This window comes from Phycodurus eques, chromosome 8, assembly GCF_024500275.1.
Source record: "Phycodurus eques isolate BA_2022a chromosome 8, UOR_Pequ_1.1, whole genome shotgun sequence".
Lineage (NCBI taxonomy): Eukaryota > Metazoa > Chordata > Actinopteri > Syngnathiformes > Syngnathidae > Phycodurus > Phycodurus eques.
Window position 1 is genome coordinate 27000739 of NC_084532.1, and position 19549 is coordinate 27020287.

The 19549-nt window shown below is 41.9% G+C and overlaps 2 protein-coding genes across 7 annotated transcripts; both read left to right on the forward strand.

Moving 5' to 3' along the window:
* The first annotated feature begins 2079 nt into the window (after positions 1-2079).
* On the forward strand, positions 2080-13381 carry LOC133405991 (cytochrome P450 2J2-like). 6 transcript variants are annotated; one of them, XM_061683130.1, is made up of 10 exons: positions 2080-2343; positions 5757-5919; positions 6889-7038; positions 7762-7922; positions 8005-8181; positions 9388-9529; positions 9604-9791; positions 10567-10708; positions 12372-12574; positions 13290-13381. In XM_061683130.1, exons 1-9 carry the CDS (start codon positions 2161-2163, stop codon positions 12545-12547), a joined length of 1482 nt encoding a protein of 493 aa, XP_061539114.1. In that variant the 5' UTR covers positions 2080-2160; the 3' UTR covers positions 12548-12574; positions 13290-13381. The 6 variants fall into 6 exon arrangements, with proteins under 6 accessions (XP_061539114.1, XP_061539113.1, XP_061539115.1 ...); XM_061683129.1 differs by lacking the exon at positions 13290-13381 and having other exon boundaries at positions 12372-12661; XM_061683131.1 differs by lacking the exons at positions 2080-2343; positions 13290-13381 and adding an exon at positions 5998-6763 and having other exon boundaries at positions 5829-5919; positions 12372-12661.
* LOC133405990 (cytochrome P450 2C31-like) lies at positions 13380-19100 on the forward strand. The gene is made up of 9 exons (XM_061683128.1): positions 13380-13571; positions 14481-14646; positions 14720-14872; positions 15335-15495; positions 15989-16162; positions 16245-16386; positions 17042-17229; positions 18154-18295; positions 18369-19100. Exons 1-9 carry the CDS (start codon positions 13380-13382, stop codon positions 18542-18544), a joined length of 1494 nt encoding a protein of 497 aa, XP_061539112.1. The 3' UTR covers positions 18545-19100.
* Positions 19101-19549: the final 449 nt, after the last annotated feature.

The window sequence follows — 19549 nt, forward strand, 5'->3', positions numbered from 1 at the left end:
AAGGACATTATATGGGATTTTTTTTTTTTAATCCTGCATTGCACATGAAAAGGTTGTACAAAGTAAAAGTTGATAATCTCTCAACTGTACTAACAGGCGGATTATAGTCTAGGATTACAGGGCGTCCTGTTTTCAACTGCGGCCTTGTACCCAGAATTTGTCAGAAAGTCAGAACGCGCCGTAGTTTATCACTAACGCAACGAATGATGAAAAACAGTAACGCACTCACACAGTGATTCTCAATTCGTGGGTCAGGACCCAACAGTGGGTCGCGGAGAGCTCGTAAAAAATTATATTGGGCGTATTCATATTCTGATTTTTTTCGTTACACCACAGAGGTGTAACAAGTTCCCACATTAAACATATTAGTTAAGTGACAGGAAATGTTACTCACTTGCGTTCTAGTCACTAGTTGACTTCATAAACAAACACAGTGCTGCTCAGCCTCTACTACTACATTACTGCAATTATGATATAGTGTTTTGAAATGTACTTCCTCCTTAAAGAAAAAGTCCGGTGGTGCCCTGAGATTTATTTCTTTATTGCGATCCAAGACATGGATCGGCCAATTTTTTACTTTGTCTTGCTGGTCCAAACTTTAGATATGAGTGCTGTATTGCTGCGGCAGGTGGCTCCACTCACGTCACAACAAGCAGCGGTTTGGCTGACGTAATGAACATATCTTGTTACTGTGTGTTTGTACAAAGTACCGTACTGTTGAGTTTTCTTATTGAAAGGAAAAAAAAAAAAAAAAAAAAAAAACGTGTATAACGTAACCGCGAACGAGAGACAAAGAGAGGCAGTCTTCTGCAAGAAACACGAGAGTGGTGGCTGAGGGGTGGGGGACGAGGGGGAGAAAATGTGTGTGTGAGATTTCAAGCACATTTCAACACAAAGCATGCAAATGTGTGTGTGGGTGTGTATATGACTGTATTTTACAATATAGTGCAAATTTTCTTCATTAAAAAGGTAAAGAAATTATATATATATATATATTTTTTTTTTGGGAGGGCCCAGCGAGCGATGTGCGCAAGTGTCCGAATAAAGGCAGTATAAAATCTGACGCATATAGCCACACCCAGGTAGGCAATCATAAAAACACAGCCAGAGGATAACCCAAACATTGTCACCAACTTTGACCTAACAAGCATCTCGTTTAACTACATTTCTCAGTTGTCGCCTTATCTGCGACATTTTATTGCCTACTGTTTTTTTTTTTTTTTTTTCTGTTAGATGACATCTTTACATGCTTGTAGACCTGCACACAGATTCTATTGATCAGTGGAGCAATCACAAGGATGATTGACTCACACGGATGGTCACAGAGCTCCATAAATTGATTGAAAATTGAAAAATAAATAAATAAATTTGTCTTAAGGGAGCAGTTGTTGTTTTTAAGCATTTGCTGTATAAGACATGTTTATATGAAATGGTCCAAAGTGCACAATGAATGAAGGACATTGGTTGGCTGAGATACAAGTGACCCAACTTAAGAGTTCAGTTTGGTCAAATTTGTTTTATTTTTTTGCAAGCAAGAATTTGAGATAAGAGCAACAACAAGCAGCAGTTTGGCAGATTGAATTAGTGAACAATACTTTAAAAAAAATTGCCAAATTGGTATGGCTCTTACTTTTGTTTCATTATATTCAACATTTGTATTTTTTACTTTTATTTTGTATTACTTTTAATATTTGTATTACCGTTTATATTTTTAATTACATTTAACATAATATTTATACTTGCTCCCATGACCCTATTTATGATAAGAGAATGGAATGGAGTAAAAGGGGTTTGTATCAAATTTGTTTTATTGCTTTTATGACCAATATTAATCACACCATTTCAATGATTGTTACAAGGCCCAAATTTAATCTGACCACTGATTGCAATCCAGATAAATCATTGCTGGAATGCTTTCAAGGATTAAAAAAGAAAAAAAAAAAAACTCAAGCGAATGTATTTATTTAAAAAGATAACAACATACAGTCCCTCCATGTTGTCACTATCAGCAGCCAGCTGTTAAATCGCTTAACCTCTGCTCTTGTTTTTCTCCTTGCATGAGGACACGTTACGTAACTTTTCCTCCTCCTCTTCTCCTTTCCCTCAAAAACAAAAACGCCAGATCCCTGGCAGACGGGTCGGCAAAATCGCCTCCAAATTATGATTTTTCAAGCCCTTTTTGAGTGTCTTGACGTGAGCGGCTGGCTCCTGCTTGGTTTGGCGGCGCTGCTGCTGACGGACGTGGTGCGAAACTGGAGGCCTGGCACTTTCCCGCCTGGACCCTTGGCCCTGCCCGTTCTCGGGAATGTCTTCACCGGAGTGGACTACAAAGCCATGGAGAACGTGAGACTTTAAATTACTAGTGACACTAAAAAGCAGAGGTGGGACATAATTGGTGATGTGGAGTGGAGAAGTCACCTCATTAAGCATGTATAAAGCAAAAGCTAATTTATTTATATAGCGCATTTCATACACAAGGTAACTCAATGTGCTTTACATGATTAAAAGCATTTAAAAATTAAGCAAAAAACAGCTTATAAACATTTAAAACAAAGACCAAAAAAATAAAAATTATTATTATATAAAACAGCATTCAGAGTGCAAGAAATATCATTAAAAAGTGGAAATTCTCTAGAAAGCATGGGGAAAAAAAGGAGAGTTTTTAACGTGGACTTAAAAACATGCACACTTGGGGCTGATGTCACTTCTGGTGGCAACATATTCCATTTGTGTGCAGCATAATAGCTAAATGCTGTTTCACCATGTATGATTTGGACTCTGCGCGCCACTATTTGACCTGAGCCTGTCGATCTCAGAGCCCTACTGGGTTTCTATGCCATTAGCATTTCATTCATGTATTCAGGACATAAAGCGTTTTGTGTTTTATAGACCAGTAGCAGAACTTTAAAATCTATTCTAAAGCTGACTGGAACCCAGTGTACACTTTAGAATTGCAGTAATATGCTCTGACCTCTTTGTTCTGATCAGAACCCGAGCTGCAGCATTCTGATTGAGCTGCAGCTGTTTAATGGACTTTTTAGGGAGTCCAGTCAGAAGAGCATTACAATAGTCAAGTCTACTTGAGATAAAAGCATGGATGAGCTTCTCCTGGTCTGCTTGACACATGCAAGCCTTCACTCTGGATATGTTCTTCAGATGGTAGAAGGCAGTTTTAGTAATTGATTTGATATGAAAGTCAGATTGATTTGATATGAAAGTCAGGTCGGAATCTATCAGAACACCAAGGTTTCGGATTTGGTCTTTGGTTTTTAAAGAGAGTGACTCCAGGTATTTACTAACAGCAATCCTCTTTTCTTTACTGCCAAAAACAATTCTCAGGTTTGTTGTTGTTTAATGGAAGAAAATATTGCCTCATCCAGATATTTATCTGTTTTAGACAGTGACACAACACCTCAATTGAACAGTAGTCATCTGCAGGCACTGCTAGATATAACTGTGTGTCATTTGTAAAGCTATGATAGTCAAAATTAAAGTTCTGAAGAATTTGACCCAAGCGTAGCATATACAGGCTGAACAGGAGGGGTCCAAGAGCTGACCCTTGAGGGACCCCATATAGTGGCACCTTGACTTACGAGTGCTCCAACATACAAGTTTTTCAAATTACGAGCCATCACTCAAATTACGTTGTGTATTTAATAGACATTACAACGATTTGATCGGGCTGATCGGTATCGGCTGATATTTAGCCTTTTATGCTGATCGGCTTTAATGTCATAATTTGCCGTAATAATAATAATATCTGACGGCCAAAGAAGTTATGTATAAATTTTTTTTTTTTTTTTTTTAAAAACATCGGCGGCATGGGACAAACAACACGAGACAGGCAACACTAATACTAAGGTAATGCCCGGATCAGACTGCAAGACAAATTTGCTCTTTCACAATTGCACTGTCAGACTACTGCAATAAAATCTTGTATTCCGATACTACCGCAGCCAGTTTTTTACGATCAATATGTACCCCGCCTCTCACCCGAAGATAGCTGGGATAGGCTCCAGCACGCACGCGAGCCTAGTCAGTATAAGCGGAACTGAAGATGAATGAACTGAAACACTCATTACCGCGGCGACGGCAACAAGAGTGGAGCGTGCCGACTATATTATGAGGACGAAATGGGGGAAAAACGTGTGTTGGTGGTCACCGGTGGTCAGAACAGGAGAGGACGTTCGTTTAAGGCTTGCTTGAGGTATGTTCCCGTACTTTGAATACGATACGGCTCGCAAGCGGCCAACAAAATGTTATGTAGCCTAGGAAGGTAGTGTTAGCAGGAACGGTTGTATGTAAAGATGCCGCCGTTCTGTCGAATCCTGCTCTAACGTTTGTGGGTGAAGTCATTTAATTCCAGTAAGTTAGCACCCATTATTTCTGTCATGTAATGTTGGTTTGACCTGACTGATTAGAACCCACGATCTGACTAGAGCAGTGATTACCAACCTTTATGGGGCCAAGGGATATATTTTACAATTGAAAAATGGCACGGAACACCAACAAACAAAAATGTCACAAAAAGTGGATACATTAATTACTGTATTTACTTTCTGGCATCTAATAGAAGACCATTCATTTGTTCTGTCTGTCACTATGCCTCGCTGGCATAAATAGAGGAACAAAGATGCATTATTTATTGTAAATATAATTTGTTGAGCAATTAAGTACATCATATACAGTAAATGAACAGGTCATTTAAATAGACACATTCCTCCATCTTGTGATCGGATTGGTGATCGGTTATCGTTTTTTGTTAAACTTGCTGATCGGCCCCAAAAATCCTGATCGTGTAAAGCGTCGTATCTAACAAAACCACAGACATTTCTTCCGAAAGTCCGCTCATCAGAAATCATCTTTCCCTTTTGAAATTAATGGTAAAGCCATTAATTCGTTCCAATCCCGTCCCAAAAAGATTTTAAAAAATAGCATGCTAATATTTGCTGTATAAAACCGAAAAAAATAATAACATTAAATAGAATGTAAATATACAATCATGAAGACAAACGAAAGATTTTCATAACTACTGTATATGACTCAGTAAACTGTAGTAATATTAGTTGATTTTCGCAGATGATAAAGAAAATGCCTCTGAATAGTCACATTGTCTTTCTACATGTTGATGGACTTAAAGTTTTATAACACTACAACTATAAATGCTATTCCTTAGCCTGTCTATGGTGTTTTGTATCGTGTGTTAGCATTAAGCTAACAGAAGGCCAAGTTGTGTGGTTTTTACCACTGACGGTGTAATTCACTGTTTAGTTTGACAATAAACTTCAACTGGGAGTGGCAATAAACAGCTTGAAGCCCCGTTTTTTTGAAGGATTGTTTACTATCTGCCAAACTGTTGCTTGTTTTAAAGTGAGTTGTGTTGAGTTCACTCCCCATACAGTGCTCATATCTCCGATTTTTGCTTGCAAGTCAAAGCAAAAAAATCGTCCATATTGTTAAGTCGAAACGTCTATTCAAATGGATCTTTTTAAAACTTGTGTTGTATCGATTATAACTCAACCGGGTAACTGAGAATGGGGGAGCGGAACAGGGAAGGCAAGGGAGGAGATTAGATGTACTCACATGCAGGGGCAAAACAAATAAATAAATAAATCAGGCCATGTCGTTAAAAACAAAAAGAGGAAAATGTGCACCGCTTAGACTGCTTAACTCATTACGCATATATATTAAAATGAAAAATCCAGGATTTTTCTACGAATCGTAATTATGTTATTCATCGAGCGGTTTTTATTCAGCTCGCAAAGCAGTACGGCCCCGTGTTCAGCTTGAGGCGAGGCAGCGAGAGGATGGTGTTTATCTGTGGTTACCGCATGGTCAAAGAGGCGCTAGTCAACCAGCTGGACAGCTTCGTGGACCGGCCCGTCGTCCCACTCTTCGATGTGATCTTCAAGGGGATCGGTGAGTGACCTTAAATTTGATGTATTGTATTATGCTTTGTTTTCTTTTTTTTTTAAACCATTTAAAACTCATCCCTAGGGTCGTCATAAAAGTTATCTGATAATCTTGAGGGTTGCACAGTGCGGACAGTGAGTGCTGAATGGCTGGCAACCAGTCTAGGGTGTAACTCGCTTCTCTCACCAAAGGTCAGTTGGGATAGGAGGGAGGTGATTGGTTCACACAAGGAACAGGGCTGACGAGAACAGGTGGAAATGACAAGACATACTGTAACATGAAATAAAACTAAATCCAACCACAAGACAGATCAGAACACAAAAAGTATATTTCAACCCAAAACTATGAAGTTTTCCCTTTCAGTGTGGGCCAGAAAACATCGTAGCGTGAAGTCTGGTCTCCTTATGCAGAAAAAGACTGATCGCCATGGCAACAATCTGACCAGATGCATCCACGTGGCCAAATGTCTGCGCAAACAGGCTTGCTCTATATCAACTCATGATGCTGAGCGCCATTAGCCAATAAACCGGATTATCCTCCACCATCAGCTTTGCGATGAAAGGAACCAGACATCAACCAGCACGTCGACAAAGAGATCCTGAGGAATTTACTTTGTTCAGTGCGCGAGAAGAGGCGAGAGTTGTGGCAGGACAACTCATTGTCAGCATGACAACGCACCTGCTCATGAGGCCTTGAGCATCAGACACTTCCTCGCGCCGCTGGAGCAACCTTCCTAACCGCCGTGATGATCGAGATGCGGAGGATCCGAGAAGATTCCCTCCAGGAATGTATGGGGCGTGGCAGAGAAGGCTGGGAAAGTGCGTTAGACTACCGGGGGATAACTTTCAAGGTGAAAACTCGTAGTTGGATTTGAAATAGAACCTTTCTGACACACGCCGTAGACATTAAATCTTAAATCGGGCACTTGGCCTTTGTGACGGGGACAGCGGAGCATCACTGTTCACATTGTTGCAGGTGTGGTGTTGAGCAACGGTTACCTGTGGAAGAAGCACAGAAAGTTTACCGTCACCCACCTGCGCTACTTTGGAGAGGGCCAGCGGTCTCTGGAGAACTACATCAAAGTGGAATGCAGCTTCCTGTGCGAGGCCTTCAAAGAGGAGCAAGGCAAGTAGAGCATGAAATACCTTTCATGGCATACAGTAGTGTTTGCCAAACTGCGGTTGCCAGACCCCTGGGGTTTCACGAGCAACAGCTTGGCAGTCTGCCAAATAATTTGCTATGAATTATGTATTATTTAAGAAAGTATATACCTTCGTACTTATGGGACAGGAGAAAATTAAGCAGACATAATAAACCAATTCTTATTTTAGCGTTGGGCCAATAAAAAGCTCAGATATGATTGTGATATATAATCACATTATTATGATTATTTTATTTTATTTTTTTTACAATAAAAGGCAAGTTATTACCAAAATAAAGTCCTATACTGGGGGATACCAAAAGTTATGTTTTGTTTTTTTCCGAGAATATAGTCCTATTTTATTTAGAGAACAAAAGCGTTAAACTTTAATATCATTACATTATGACTTCCATAAAACTTTTTTTTTTCCCAGTAAGAGTCAACTTTGTATCCTGACAAAGTACAACTTTTTTTTCACAACTTTATTCCCATAACATTGCAACTTTTTATTCTAAGGACAATTTCAGTTCGACTCAAGTGTTTTGAGTTAAGAGTGTGATCACAGACTGAATTTAACTCTTATCGCAAGGCACAACTGCTGTTATGTTTAGTTTGGATAAAGATTGTTTTCTCCGCTCGACCCAAAAACATTTGGGAAAGCCTGCCATTTAGCCTAATGATCCCATGACACCTTGAATTCCCACAAGGGAAGCCCTTCAACCCTCACTACACCATAACCAACGCGGTGGGCAACATCATCTCCTCGGTGCTGTTTGGACACCGCTTTGAGTACACCGACGGAAACTTTCGCAAGTTTCTCGAGTTGGACAACGAGGCCATCCTGCTCTTCGGCTCTCTACAGACGCAGGTCCAAGACCGGCGGCGGTGTCACAGAAGCAGCCCCTGCTTCATCAACCCAACCTAAAGTTCATTTTTTGTTCCCTCGACAGCTCTACAACGTCTTCCCCTCTCTATTCAACTACCTGCCGGGCCCGCACCAGACGGTCCTCGCCAACTACAAAGTGATTGAGCTCTTCCTGCAGAAGGAAGTGCAGAAGCACCAGGAGGAGTGGAACCCGGATCAACCTCGGGACTACGTTGACATGTACCTCGCGGAGATGGACAAGGTGGGCTGCTGAAATAAATGGTAATGCCTTTAATCTGTTCAGACCCCCCGCCATCCCCCCAACAAAATTCTTTGTAACATGCTTTTTAAAAAGACAAGTAGTACTCTACAGCTTTTTGTAAGAATTGTTGACGATGGGCCATATTCTCCTGTTGGTGCGTAAGTCAGTATTTTACGTGGCTGTCTTGCGCGTATTCAAGATCCGCCAATTCTCGTGTATGACTTCTGAAACACCCATCCCGACCAGTTTGCGCGTAACAGCTTGAGAGGCGTGACTCATTGAAGTCTGTAGGTGGGTAGAATTCCCGGAATGTGGAGTTTCCCTGAGTAATGTGAATGCCTTAGAAATCCATTTGGGTAACATGTCACAATTGTGAAATTAACCTCCGTGCGGATCTACGGAACTTGTCCAGCGAGACGTGGGCACCGTTCGTCAAACAGGCTACTTTAAAGGAGCATATTATTTTTGTATTCTCTCTCTATACCTACTCCATTAATTAAATAAACAGTGTACGATACAGTACATGTAATTAAATGCGTATTTGGAAGGCCATCAATAAAGCGAGCGGCCATCTGTTGATCAATGTTGCCCAGCAACCATAATGGCTCACCACACGCCGGCGTGTCACTTAAAGCAATGCAGCAATGCACACCAAACTCTTGACACCAGTTGTACAGGGACCAAACAGCCCATATCAGGGACTCCCCTCGGGACATGGTCAAACACCTTCTCAATGTCCACAAAGAACATGTAGACTAGCTGAGTGAATGCACCCTTGGAAATCCTGCAGGTGATATAGTTCTGTTGACTTCATCAAGCTGTGATCTTCATCTCTCACTGGAGAGGTTTGCAGCGTTTGGGATCAGAATCAACACTATCAAAATCTAAGACCATAGTCCTCAGTTGGAAAAGGGTGGAGTGGGGATCAGCTCCTCCCCCATGTGGAGGAACTCAAATATATTGGATCTTGTTCATGAGTGAGGGAAGATTGGTGCAGCATCTGGAGTGATGCATGCACACTGCATCAGTCTGTCTTGGTGAAGAAGGATGTACTGGTCAATCCGCCTTCCCACCCTAAGCTATGGTCACGAGGACATGCCTCAGGATCTCCCTGGAAAAGTGTCCATGATTTGGTTTACAGTAGTTAACCCTTTAAAAATTGTATCTTCTGTTGAAGTAGACTTTGAATGAGAGTATTTTCTGTAGATGAAGGACGACCCGCAGGCTGGCTTCAACATTGAATCCTTAGTGGTTACCACACTGGACCTCATGGAGGCGGGCACAGAAACAGCGGCCACCACCTTGCGGTGGGCTCTGGTGTACATGATGCACTATCCGGAGATACAAAGTGAGTGAGGCCGTCGCGGTTCAAATCTCAACGGACAACAATTCACCACTTCTGATTTGTGTGGGTCTCCCCAGAGAAAGTCCAGGCGGAGATCGACAACGTGATCGGACAATCTCGCCAGCCAGCCATGTCCGACAGACCGGCTATGCCATACACCGAAGCGGTCATCTACGAGATTCAGAGGCTGGGCAACATCGTTCCCTTGGGATTCCCCAAGATGGCCAGTAAGGAGGCGTCACTGGGAGGATACATCATCCCAAAGGTAAAAGGCTATCAAACTGGGGGAAAATAATTTGTGGATCTAATCATTATAGACGTGCCTACCAAATTTCATGTTGCAAAACAAAGCCTGCTTCAGTTGCTGGAATTTCAAAATGGGGAAACTTGTGTTTTACAGAGTCATTCAACTTTCCACCATCCAAAATTTACATTTCTGGCAATTTAAGCTGCCCAGACGTGTCTAGAACACTGACTGAGGCTCATTTGGACAAATTCCCTAGTAGGAGTTTTTCAAACTACAAGCCCTGGAATTCACCAGCAAAATGACCATTGCAAACCAAAATGGCTGACTTCTTGTTCAAGTTCGGGCATGGGTCCTTTAGACGTTTTTGTGCATCCTGTTATGTTCAGCACATGCACCCAAATTCGTGTTGATCGGTGAAACAGTTGCTAGGGGCTCATTTTTTCCCCCCAAATTTCCCAGTGGCAGTACTTGAGTGATAAATGGTTGATTCAGACCAAAATGGCTGACTTCCTTTTCTTGTACTTGTTCATGCCTCCCTTCAGTATAGATATGTCCATCCAATTTCGTGTTAATTGTTAAAACTGGTGTAGGGGGGGCACACACACACACACACATATATATATATATATATATATATATATATATATATATATAATTTTTTTTTTTAATAACGTTCATGGGGGCAAGAAAATAAACGATAAACAGCCATTCCAAGAGGGTTTAGAGTCTGAAATGTTATGACAATATGAAACTACGACTAGGACATCAACACTTCCTCCTGACTGCTTTCCAGGGCACAGCCATAATCACCAACTTGGCATCTGTGCTTTTCGACAAGAACGAGTGGGAAACCCCGGACACGTTCAACCCTCAACACTTCCTGGATTCAGAGGGCCTGTTCCGTAGACGAGACGCCTTTCTTCCATTTTCTGCAGGTCTGGCTCAAAAACACAAGCCCTCCCCACCAAGTTTTGGGCTCAAGGGCAACATGAGATTTTTCAAATGGGACAGATGGGCAAGATCATTTGTAGCTGAAGTAAAAAAAAAAAATATTAAAAACAAAATGAAATTATTATTATTTTTTTTTTTACTATGTATGTAAAATATGATTTTTTCTTCTCTCCTTTTAATTGTATTACTTATTGCATATAAGTCAAACTCAGGCCCGGGGGCCAAATTTAGCCCACAATGTAATTATATTTGGCCCGCAAGACCATATTAAATGTATATTAGAGCTGGCCCGCTAGTATATAGCACATGTGCCACTAATATTACAAATCCCAGAATGCTTTGCTCGTGTGTTGCCCCATCAGTCTAGACCGGCGAGCGTCCCTTTCCATTTCTGTTGCAATCGTTAGCAACAATGCTACCAGTCTCCTCGAGCAAATTTACACTTCCCCTTCCCAAAAATGGCCAAACGAAAGATGGAAAACAGCTAACTTCCAAGAAAGGTGGGAGACAGATTATCTGTTCATCTGCTCCCCCTTGAAACTCTGCTTCGCCTTCTTGACTTGGCAAAGCTCGTTTTCCTGCTTCCTCCTCTTGCGAACCATGGATTCGTTGATCTTGAATTTTCCCGCGGCTGCTCGATTCCCATGTTCCTCCGTGTAACTGATAACTTGCAGTTTCTCTTCGTCGGTGGGTCCTTAGCCAAACCGATGCACATACCGGAACTATATACCAACTGGGGGCGTGCGTTTACCCCTTTAACGTCCTCCTGCTGTCCTCAGTCACGTCCGCCTTCCTCTATATAAGCAGCATGTCGGCAGGAAATGCTCCCAGTCAGTCAAGTGGAGCGCTCATTAAAGTCACACAACAACATTTACAGATTTTAGAACTCGGTGTACACATAAAGGCGCGCCACATTATAAGGCGCCCCGTCCATTTTGGACGCAAAGTTCAAAAGCCAGCATCTGTGATGGTATGGGGCTGTGTTTGTGCCAATGGCATGGGTAACTAACACATCTGTGAAGTCACCATTAATGCTGAAAGGTACATACAGGTTTTGGAGAAACATATGTTGCCATCCAAGCAACGTCTTTTTCACGGACGACCCTGCTTATTTCAGCAAGACAATGCCAAACCACATTCTGCACGTGTTACAACAGCGTGGCAAACGTTTATTGAATGTTGTTAAAAGAAAAGGTGATGTAACACAGTGGTAAACATGACCCTGTCCCAGCTTTTTTGGAACGTGTTGCAGCCATAAAATTCTCAGTTAGTGATTATTTGCGAAAAACAATCAAGTTTATCAGTTTGAACATGAAATATCTTTGTAATAAACGTTTTTGTAATGTATACAATTAAATATGTAAATATATAAATGTATGTTTTACACAACGTCCCAACTGCATTGGAATTGGGGTTGTACAAAGAATAAGTTAACCATTTCAATTGATTAATTAATTTAAAAAATATATATATTTTATAACCAATTATTTAATTTGATGAATTAATTTTAAAATAATTGTATCTAACAAATTTTAGTAGGAAAAAAAATGCAAAATTAATGGAACAAATATTACAGGACTCGGCGGATTCAAAACGTTACCCATTGCTGGTTTAAAAGCTGCCGAACTGCTCGTTTCGTCCTCCCAGGTAAGCGAGCGTGTTTGGGTGAGCAGCTGGCGCGTATGGAACTCTTCCTCTTCTTCACGGCGCTGCTGCAACGCTTCACCTTCACCGCCATCCCAGGAGAGAAGCCCAGCCTGGAGGGCCTACAAGGTTTCACGCAGTCCCCCGAAGAGTTCCGGACTCTCGCCGTACCTCGCTGATGGCCTCCCTGCCCAGAACAGCGCACAGTTAGGGGCAACATCAATTGGAGTTGTTATGATTTTATCTTTTATTACAGCAATGGATTTGAAATAAAACAACACGTGATTCTTTAAGTGTTGACTTTCAGCTTCAATTTGAGGGGCTTTATAAAAAAATATGGTATATACGATTTAAGAATGACAGACATTTTCTGTACAATACCACCATTTTTAATATTACTGAGGATATGAAAGGTTTACACACCCCTGTCAAAATTCAAGGTTTTTATGATACAAAAGATAAATAAATAAATTAGACCAAGACAAATCATTTCAAAACCTTGTCCACCCTTAATGTGACATGAAACATGAAATTTGGTGGCTATGTCTATCATAGAAGGACGTACAAAAAATATGCCCCAATTTGAACAGGAAGTCAGGCTTTTTGGTTTCAAGCAGTTGTTGTGGGCGAATTCCAGGGCTTGTACTTCTACTGGGGAAATAAAAAAAATGTCAGCACCTTTAGGTCAAGAAACATTGTAAAAACATAACAATAATAATAATAAAAGAGTATTACTTAGAAGATGGGTCCTGAAGAGGTGGACCTGTTTAAGATGCCCCACAATTGTCTGTAAATGTGAGAGTTACTTTTAAAATGTGCAAAACAGTGCATGACAGGGATCGCTGTACAATTTTCCCATTTTGCTAGGATGTGTTTGTTTGGGTGACTCTCAAGTAGCCTGCAGCCTTAATTTAATTACAGGAGCTATTTGCAAACGATTGGCGTCACTCGCGGGGCATATGAGTGCCACGCCGGCCAAGCGGGACTAACACAACAACCAGGCGGGACATCATGTTGATGTACGGCGTGTTCCTGGGCCTGAACGTCTGGGGCGTGCTGCTTTTAAGTCTGGCTCTCGTCCTCCTGGTGTGCAGCGTGGGCAAAAAGGAGCCACCCGGCTTCCCGCGGGGGCCTCTCGCCCTTCCGCTCCTCGGGAACGTCTTCAACATTGCCGTCAAGCAGCCTCACACGTACCTGACGCAGGTAGGAATTCATGCATTACACACTTTATCATTATTCCACTTGGAAACACCTTTTTTGGCGCCTCAACAAACAATCAAAATTACAGATTTTGTAAGTGAATTATTGAGTAGCACCCTCTGTAAAGTTGGAAAAAAATAACCCCAGACAATGGTTTGACTGACATGAAATTGGGTGGACATGTCTATCATAACAGGACTCACAAAAATGTCTCATGGACCCATTCCTGAAATTGAACAGGAAGTCAGCCATTTTGTTTGAATCAGCCATTCTAAGGTGAATTCCAGGCCTTTGAAAGACTTAAAATAAATTAGCCCACAACACCTGTTTTGCTGATCGTCATGAAATTGGCTAACCCTTATCATAACAAGGCACATGAAAACATCTCAAAGACCTAAATTAAATAGAAAGTCAGTCATATTGATTCAAAGAAGCCATTTTGGGGAAAATGCAAGGCTTGAAAGTTGGGGGAAAAAAAAGTTTCTCGTTTCTCTGATCAACATCAATTGTTTCACTCATCAACATCAAATTGGGTGCATGTCTATCGTACCATAATGCCCAAAAAGTATCGAAGGACCCGTGCCTTAAATTGAGCAGCACATGGGAGTATTTTGTAGTATACTAGTCCGAAGAAAATACTGATTATCTTGTTAGTTGCATAATACCTGCTAAAAGTAAATAATCATTGAAAGTGAACACTGTGTCTCACTTTTCAATACCATCCCACATGTTGAAGTAGTTTAGCTGTACCACACCAGACTGGAATCTTCTCCCATGGCTTTGTCTACTCTGGCATTGGAATTGGTAACTGCCAGCGTGCCGCTAACCAAACGCGTCACACAGGGAATATTGTGCTGGAATAATAACGCACCTCAGCTGACAACAGAGCGCCATTGTCCTGTGCGTCCGCAGTTGGCCGACACCTACGGGAATGTGTTCTGCATCCGAGTGGGACAAGAGAAGACGCTGTTTGTGTGCGGGTGGAAGATGGTGAAGGAAGTGCTCGTAACGCAGGCCGACGCGTTTGCCGACAGGCCGCACCAAGCCTTGTATTCCAGACTGTACAATCGACACACAGGTGGTGCACACGCACACGCGGGCATACACGCACGCAGACTGACAGGTGAGAGTTGCTCTGTTTGCACCTCTAGGGGGTCTTTTGTGCAGCAATGGCAAGACGTGGAGGAGGCAGCGTCACTTCGCCATGGGCACCCTGCGCACCTTCGGCCTGGCCAACGGCACCATGGAGAGGAGCATCTGCCGGGAGAGCCAACAACTGCACCAGGCCATCCGCAAACACAAAGGTTACTCCGAAAATATTACAGACGAGGGATGGGACGGAATTTGCATTGGTTGACTTGAAGTTAGGGTTCAGTCAAGTTTAGGGCTTCAAAATTTGTTTTCAAGTTCGGGTTAGGGTTTCAACCTAAAGTTTCAAGTAAAGGTTTCAATTTGGGGTTTAAAAATAGGGTTCGACATTGGGTATAGGGTTTAAAAGTAGGGTTTCAAGTGAGGTTTAGGGTTGTACCTTATGTTATCAAGTCAGGGTTAGGATTTTGAAATTGGGTTTCAATTTAGGGTTACAAAGCAGTGCTTCAAATCAAGGTTCGGGTTTCAAGATAGGGCTGAAGAGTATTCACATAAGGGTTAGGCTTATTGCATTTGGATATTTTCGTTGGTGTGATGCTGTTTTGGTAACGAGTTAATTGTGTGGGTGGGTGTGTGTGTGTTTTAACACACATCAATGGACGTCGTCTTCCCCTCAGGTGAAGCGTTCGAGCCCGCGGCCTACTTGAACAGCGCGGTGGCGAACATCATCTGCCAGGTTGTGTTCGGAAGAAGGTTCGACTACAGCGATCCCAACCTGCAGCAGCTGCACGCCACCATGACCGAGATGATCTATCTGGAAGGTTCCGTGTGGGCCCTGGTGAGAGAACTCTGATGTTAACTCAGATGTGTTAACTCTATGTTCCCTTGGCGCACCTGTATAATGATTTCCGTGCGCGGAACGCGCTCGCATTGGACAGGAAATTTGAATGCTAACTTAGATGCTAACTCATATGCTAATTGTGACAACTGAAAAGCACTTTTGTCCGACTATGTTGCCTCGGTGTAGCTCTGCTATCTCTTTTGTGGACCCTGGTGGACGACGTGGGCGGAACGTGCTGGCATCAGACGGGCAATCTAATGCTAACTTAGATGGTAACTCGTATGCGAAAAGCACTTTTCTCCGACTATATGTTCTCTTGGTGCAGCTCTACGATGCCTTCCTGTGAACCCTGGTAAACGACGAGGGTGGAACTCGCTCGTATCTGACAGAAATATTGGATGCTTACTCACTTTTTAACGCAGATGCTAATTCACATGCTAATCGTGATAAGAGAAAAACACTTTTGCCCGACTATGTTCCATGGGTGCAGCTCTACGATGCTTTCCCGGCTCTGCTGCAACGTCTGCCTGGGCCGCACAACAGAATCTTCACCAACTTCCAAGCTTTGCAGGAGTTCATCTGCGCCCAGGTAAAGAGCCACAAATCGGATTTGGACCCCAGCAACCCACGAGATTACATCGACGCCTTCCTTGTGGAGAGCAAAGTAAGACAACGACGCTCAGATGCTCCAAAAAGGAGATGAGCGTTGACTTTGTGTTTTTTTGGGGGGGGGGTTCTACTCACAGGACAAAGCGAAGGGTGAACTGGGCTTCACTGAAGAAAATCTGGTTCTGTGCTGTCTTGATCTGTTCATCGCCGGGACGGAGACTTCCTCTAAGACGCTCCAGTGGGGCCTCATCTTCCTCATCCAGAACCCTCAAATCCAGGGTGGTTTTCTTTTCTTTTCTTTTCTTTTCTTTTTTCCAAGGACGCATGCCCAGATTTGAACATGAAGTGGGCAATTTTGGTTTAAATCTGTCATCTCTGACTAAGTTAAGTCAGTCATCAACCTTTGACACCTGTTTCTCCAATCACAGCAAATTTCGGCAGACATGTCTGTCAAAACAGGACACACAAAAAAATGCCTGTAATTGATCAGGAAGTCTGCCATTTAAGTTTGAATCCGCCATTTTTTTTTACTCAGTAGTGCAGAAAATGACAGTAGAAAAATGCATACCTTGAAAACATTTTCACTAATCCATTCAAAATTGGGTGGACATTCTCAAGGACCCATGCCTGAAATTAAAGTGGAAGTCGTCCATTTCGGTTTAAATCAGCCCTCTCCGCCCCGGATATTTAGGGGAAAAAAATAAATCAGTCCTCGGCACCTGTTTTATTGTTGAAATTTAGTGAACGTCTTATCATGAGCGGATAAAACCACGCAATTGCAAGATCTTAATACAACAATGAATACATTTTCCCTTACACGCAATAAATTCAAATTTGATGAATCCCCATCACTCATTATGTCATATCCACGTATTAAAGTGCAAGAATTATTCCATGCAACACGGCATCAATATTTTCCTTTCCTTCCTCCAAGACAAAGTCCAGGCAGAGATCGAGAGAGTGATTGGGCCGAGCCGCTTCCCCGAGATGGCCGACAGAGCCCACATGCCCTATACTAACGCCGTCATCCATGAGATCCAGAGGATGGCCAACATCATTCCTCTCAACGGAACCAGAATGGCCACCAAAGACACACAAGTGGGGGAGTACGTCATACCCAAGGTGCATCAGTCTGTAATGCCTACGAATGTAAATCACATTCTGAATTTACTGACCCTAGTTTCAATGATTGACACGAAATTGGGTGGACATATCTGTCATAACAGGATTCACGAAAAAGTCTCAAGAACCCATGGCTGAAATTGAACAGGAAGTTGGCCTTTTTGGTTTGAATTTCTCACACGTGCACTTCTGGAAAATTTGAAAAAATAAAATAAAATTCACCCTGACACCAGTTTCATCAATCAACATAAAATGTGGTGGATATGTCTATCATGATAGAACACACACGCAAAAGTCTTAAAAACCGCTCCCTGTAATTCGACAGGAAGTCAGCCATTTTGGATTGAAGCAGCAATTTGGAACTCAGTCGCGTCCTCTAGAAAGAAATTACCAGTTTCACCGATTGACACAACATTTGGTGGATGTGTCTATCATGATTGGTTGCACAAAAAAGACTCAAAAATCCATGCACAAACTTGAATAGGAAGTCAGCCATTTTGGTTTGAATCAGCCATTTCTACTTCAATAGTGCTCTTCTGGAAAGATTGAAGAAAATAGCCCCTCACACCAATTTCACCGATCAACATGAAATTAGGCGGACATGTCTATTATGGTAGGACATTCGAAAAAGTCTCAAGAACCCGTGAACAAAATTGAAGACTAACTCAGCCATTCTATTTTGAATCAGTCATTTCTCACCCAGTCCTGTTTTCTGGAAAGTTAGACAAAAATTCTCCCATGACACTAGTTTCACCAGTCAACATGAAATATGTTGGACATCATGTCTATTATGATAAGATGTACTAAAAAGTCTCAAGGACCCATGTCTGAAATTTTACAATAAGTTGGCCATTTTGCTTTGAATCACTCATTTCTCACTCTCAAGTGCTCTCACCCATGACATCATCTCCTCGTGTTTTGCAGGGCAGCACTGTATTGCCCATCTTGACCTCAGTGCTGTTTGACAAGAACGAATGGGAAACTCCACATACCTTCAACCCTGGACACTTCCTAGACGCCGATGGCAATTTTGTGAAGAGGAATGCATTCTTACCTTTCTCCGCAGGTAAAAAAAAAACAAACAAAAAAAACGTCACTTTGACTTTCCAAGAAGGATAATTTAGTTTTGTTTGTGGTAGGAAAACGTGCATGTCTGGGCGAGGGCCTGGCCCGAATGGAGCTGTTCTTGTTCCTTGTGGGCATGCTGCAGAAGTTCAAATTTTCCACTGTGGAAGGAGTCGAGCTGAGCTCCGAAGGAATCGTCGGAATGACGCGCACGCCGTACCCTTTTAAAATCTGTGCCGAGACCCGTTGAGGGTCATACGTGCACTGAAATCTGTTGTGTTTTCATTTCTTGCCAAATTGAAGTTGATGCTACTGAACGGAAGCAGGCAAAGTACATCGTGACAATCTAAAAACCAATGCCTCATGTTCTTCGATTATTCTTCATCAGGCTGAACAACCCTGCAAGGGATGATAATGGATGCCAATTCTTTGTTGACGTATGTTTTATGGAAGTATACATTTCAGCGTTATACATTGTCATGTGCTGTAGCCTCGATGTAAAGATAGCCTACTCGATAGTCCAGCTAATTATTACAATCAACAAACGTCATGCTTGCCTTTTGCTCCATTTTGTTTGTTAATGCTGCTTTAGTCACGTACCACTCGCTTGTAGTACAGCTACCCTTTTCCTGTTTACAGTCTTTTGACTATTAGGAGAGGAGTTTGATATAATGTGCTTTGGGGTGTTGCATGCATGAAACTTCATTTTTTGTTGCCGCTATTTCCCATTTCTAATGTATTAAAAGTGCATATGGTTACTGATTTTATTATTTCTTCTAATCACATTAAAACATGTTGCAATCCTTTAGGTTCATTCTGGTCACTATGATTGTGCTATTAATTTTTTCTATCATTTCATCTGTAGTGTCAAGTCAAAAGTGTCCCCTCTCAAAAACCACTAAGCTCTCCAAATACCAGCATAATGACCAACATTAAAAATACAGTAGCGTAGGCCTAAGTGTTCGTCACAATATTATAATAAGCCATTGAGCAGTTTGAACATTAAGGAGCCCTGTGCTTAAATATAGGGGGGGAGGGGGGGAGTGTAATTCAGTAATTATTCAATAAAAATGTATTGGACGTCGAATGCCATTATTACTAAATAAACACAGTTAGCTTTATCTTACAATACATCACCTCAAAACAACTTCAAACATTGTAAAGTGTATAAACTACAATGTAACAGTTCAACTCTTTAAATAAAATCCATCGCACTCACCGTAGATGCTAATGGCGACGCAGCTGTCTGTGGAAG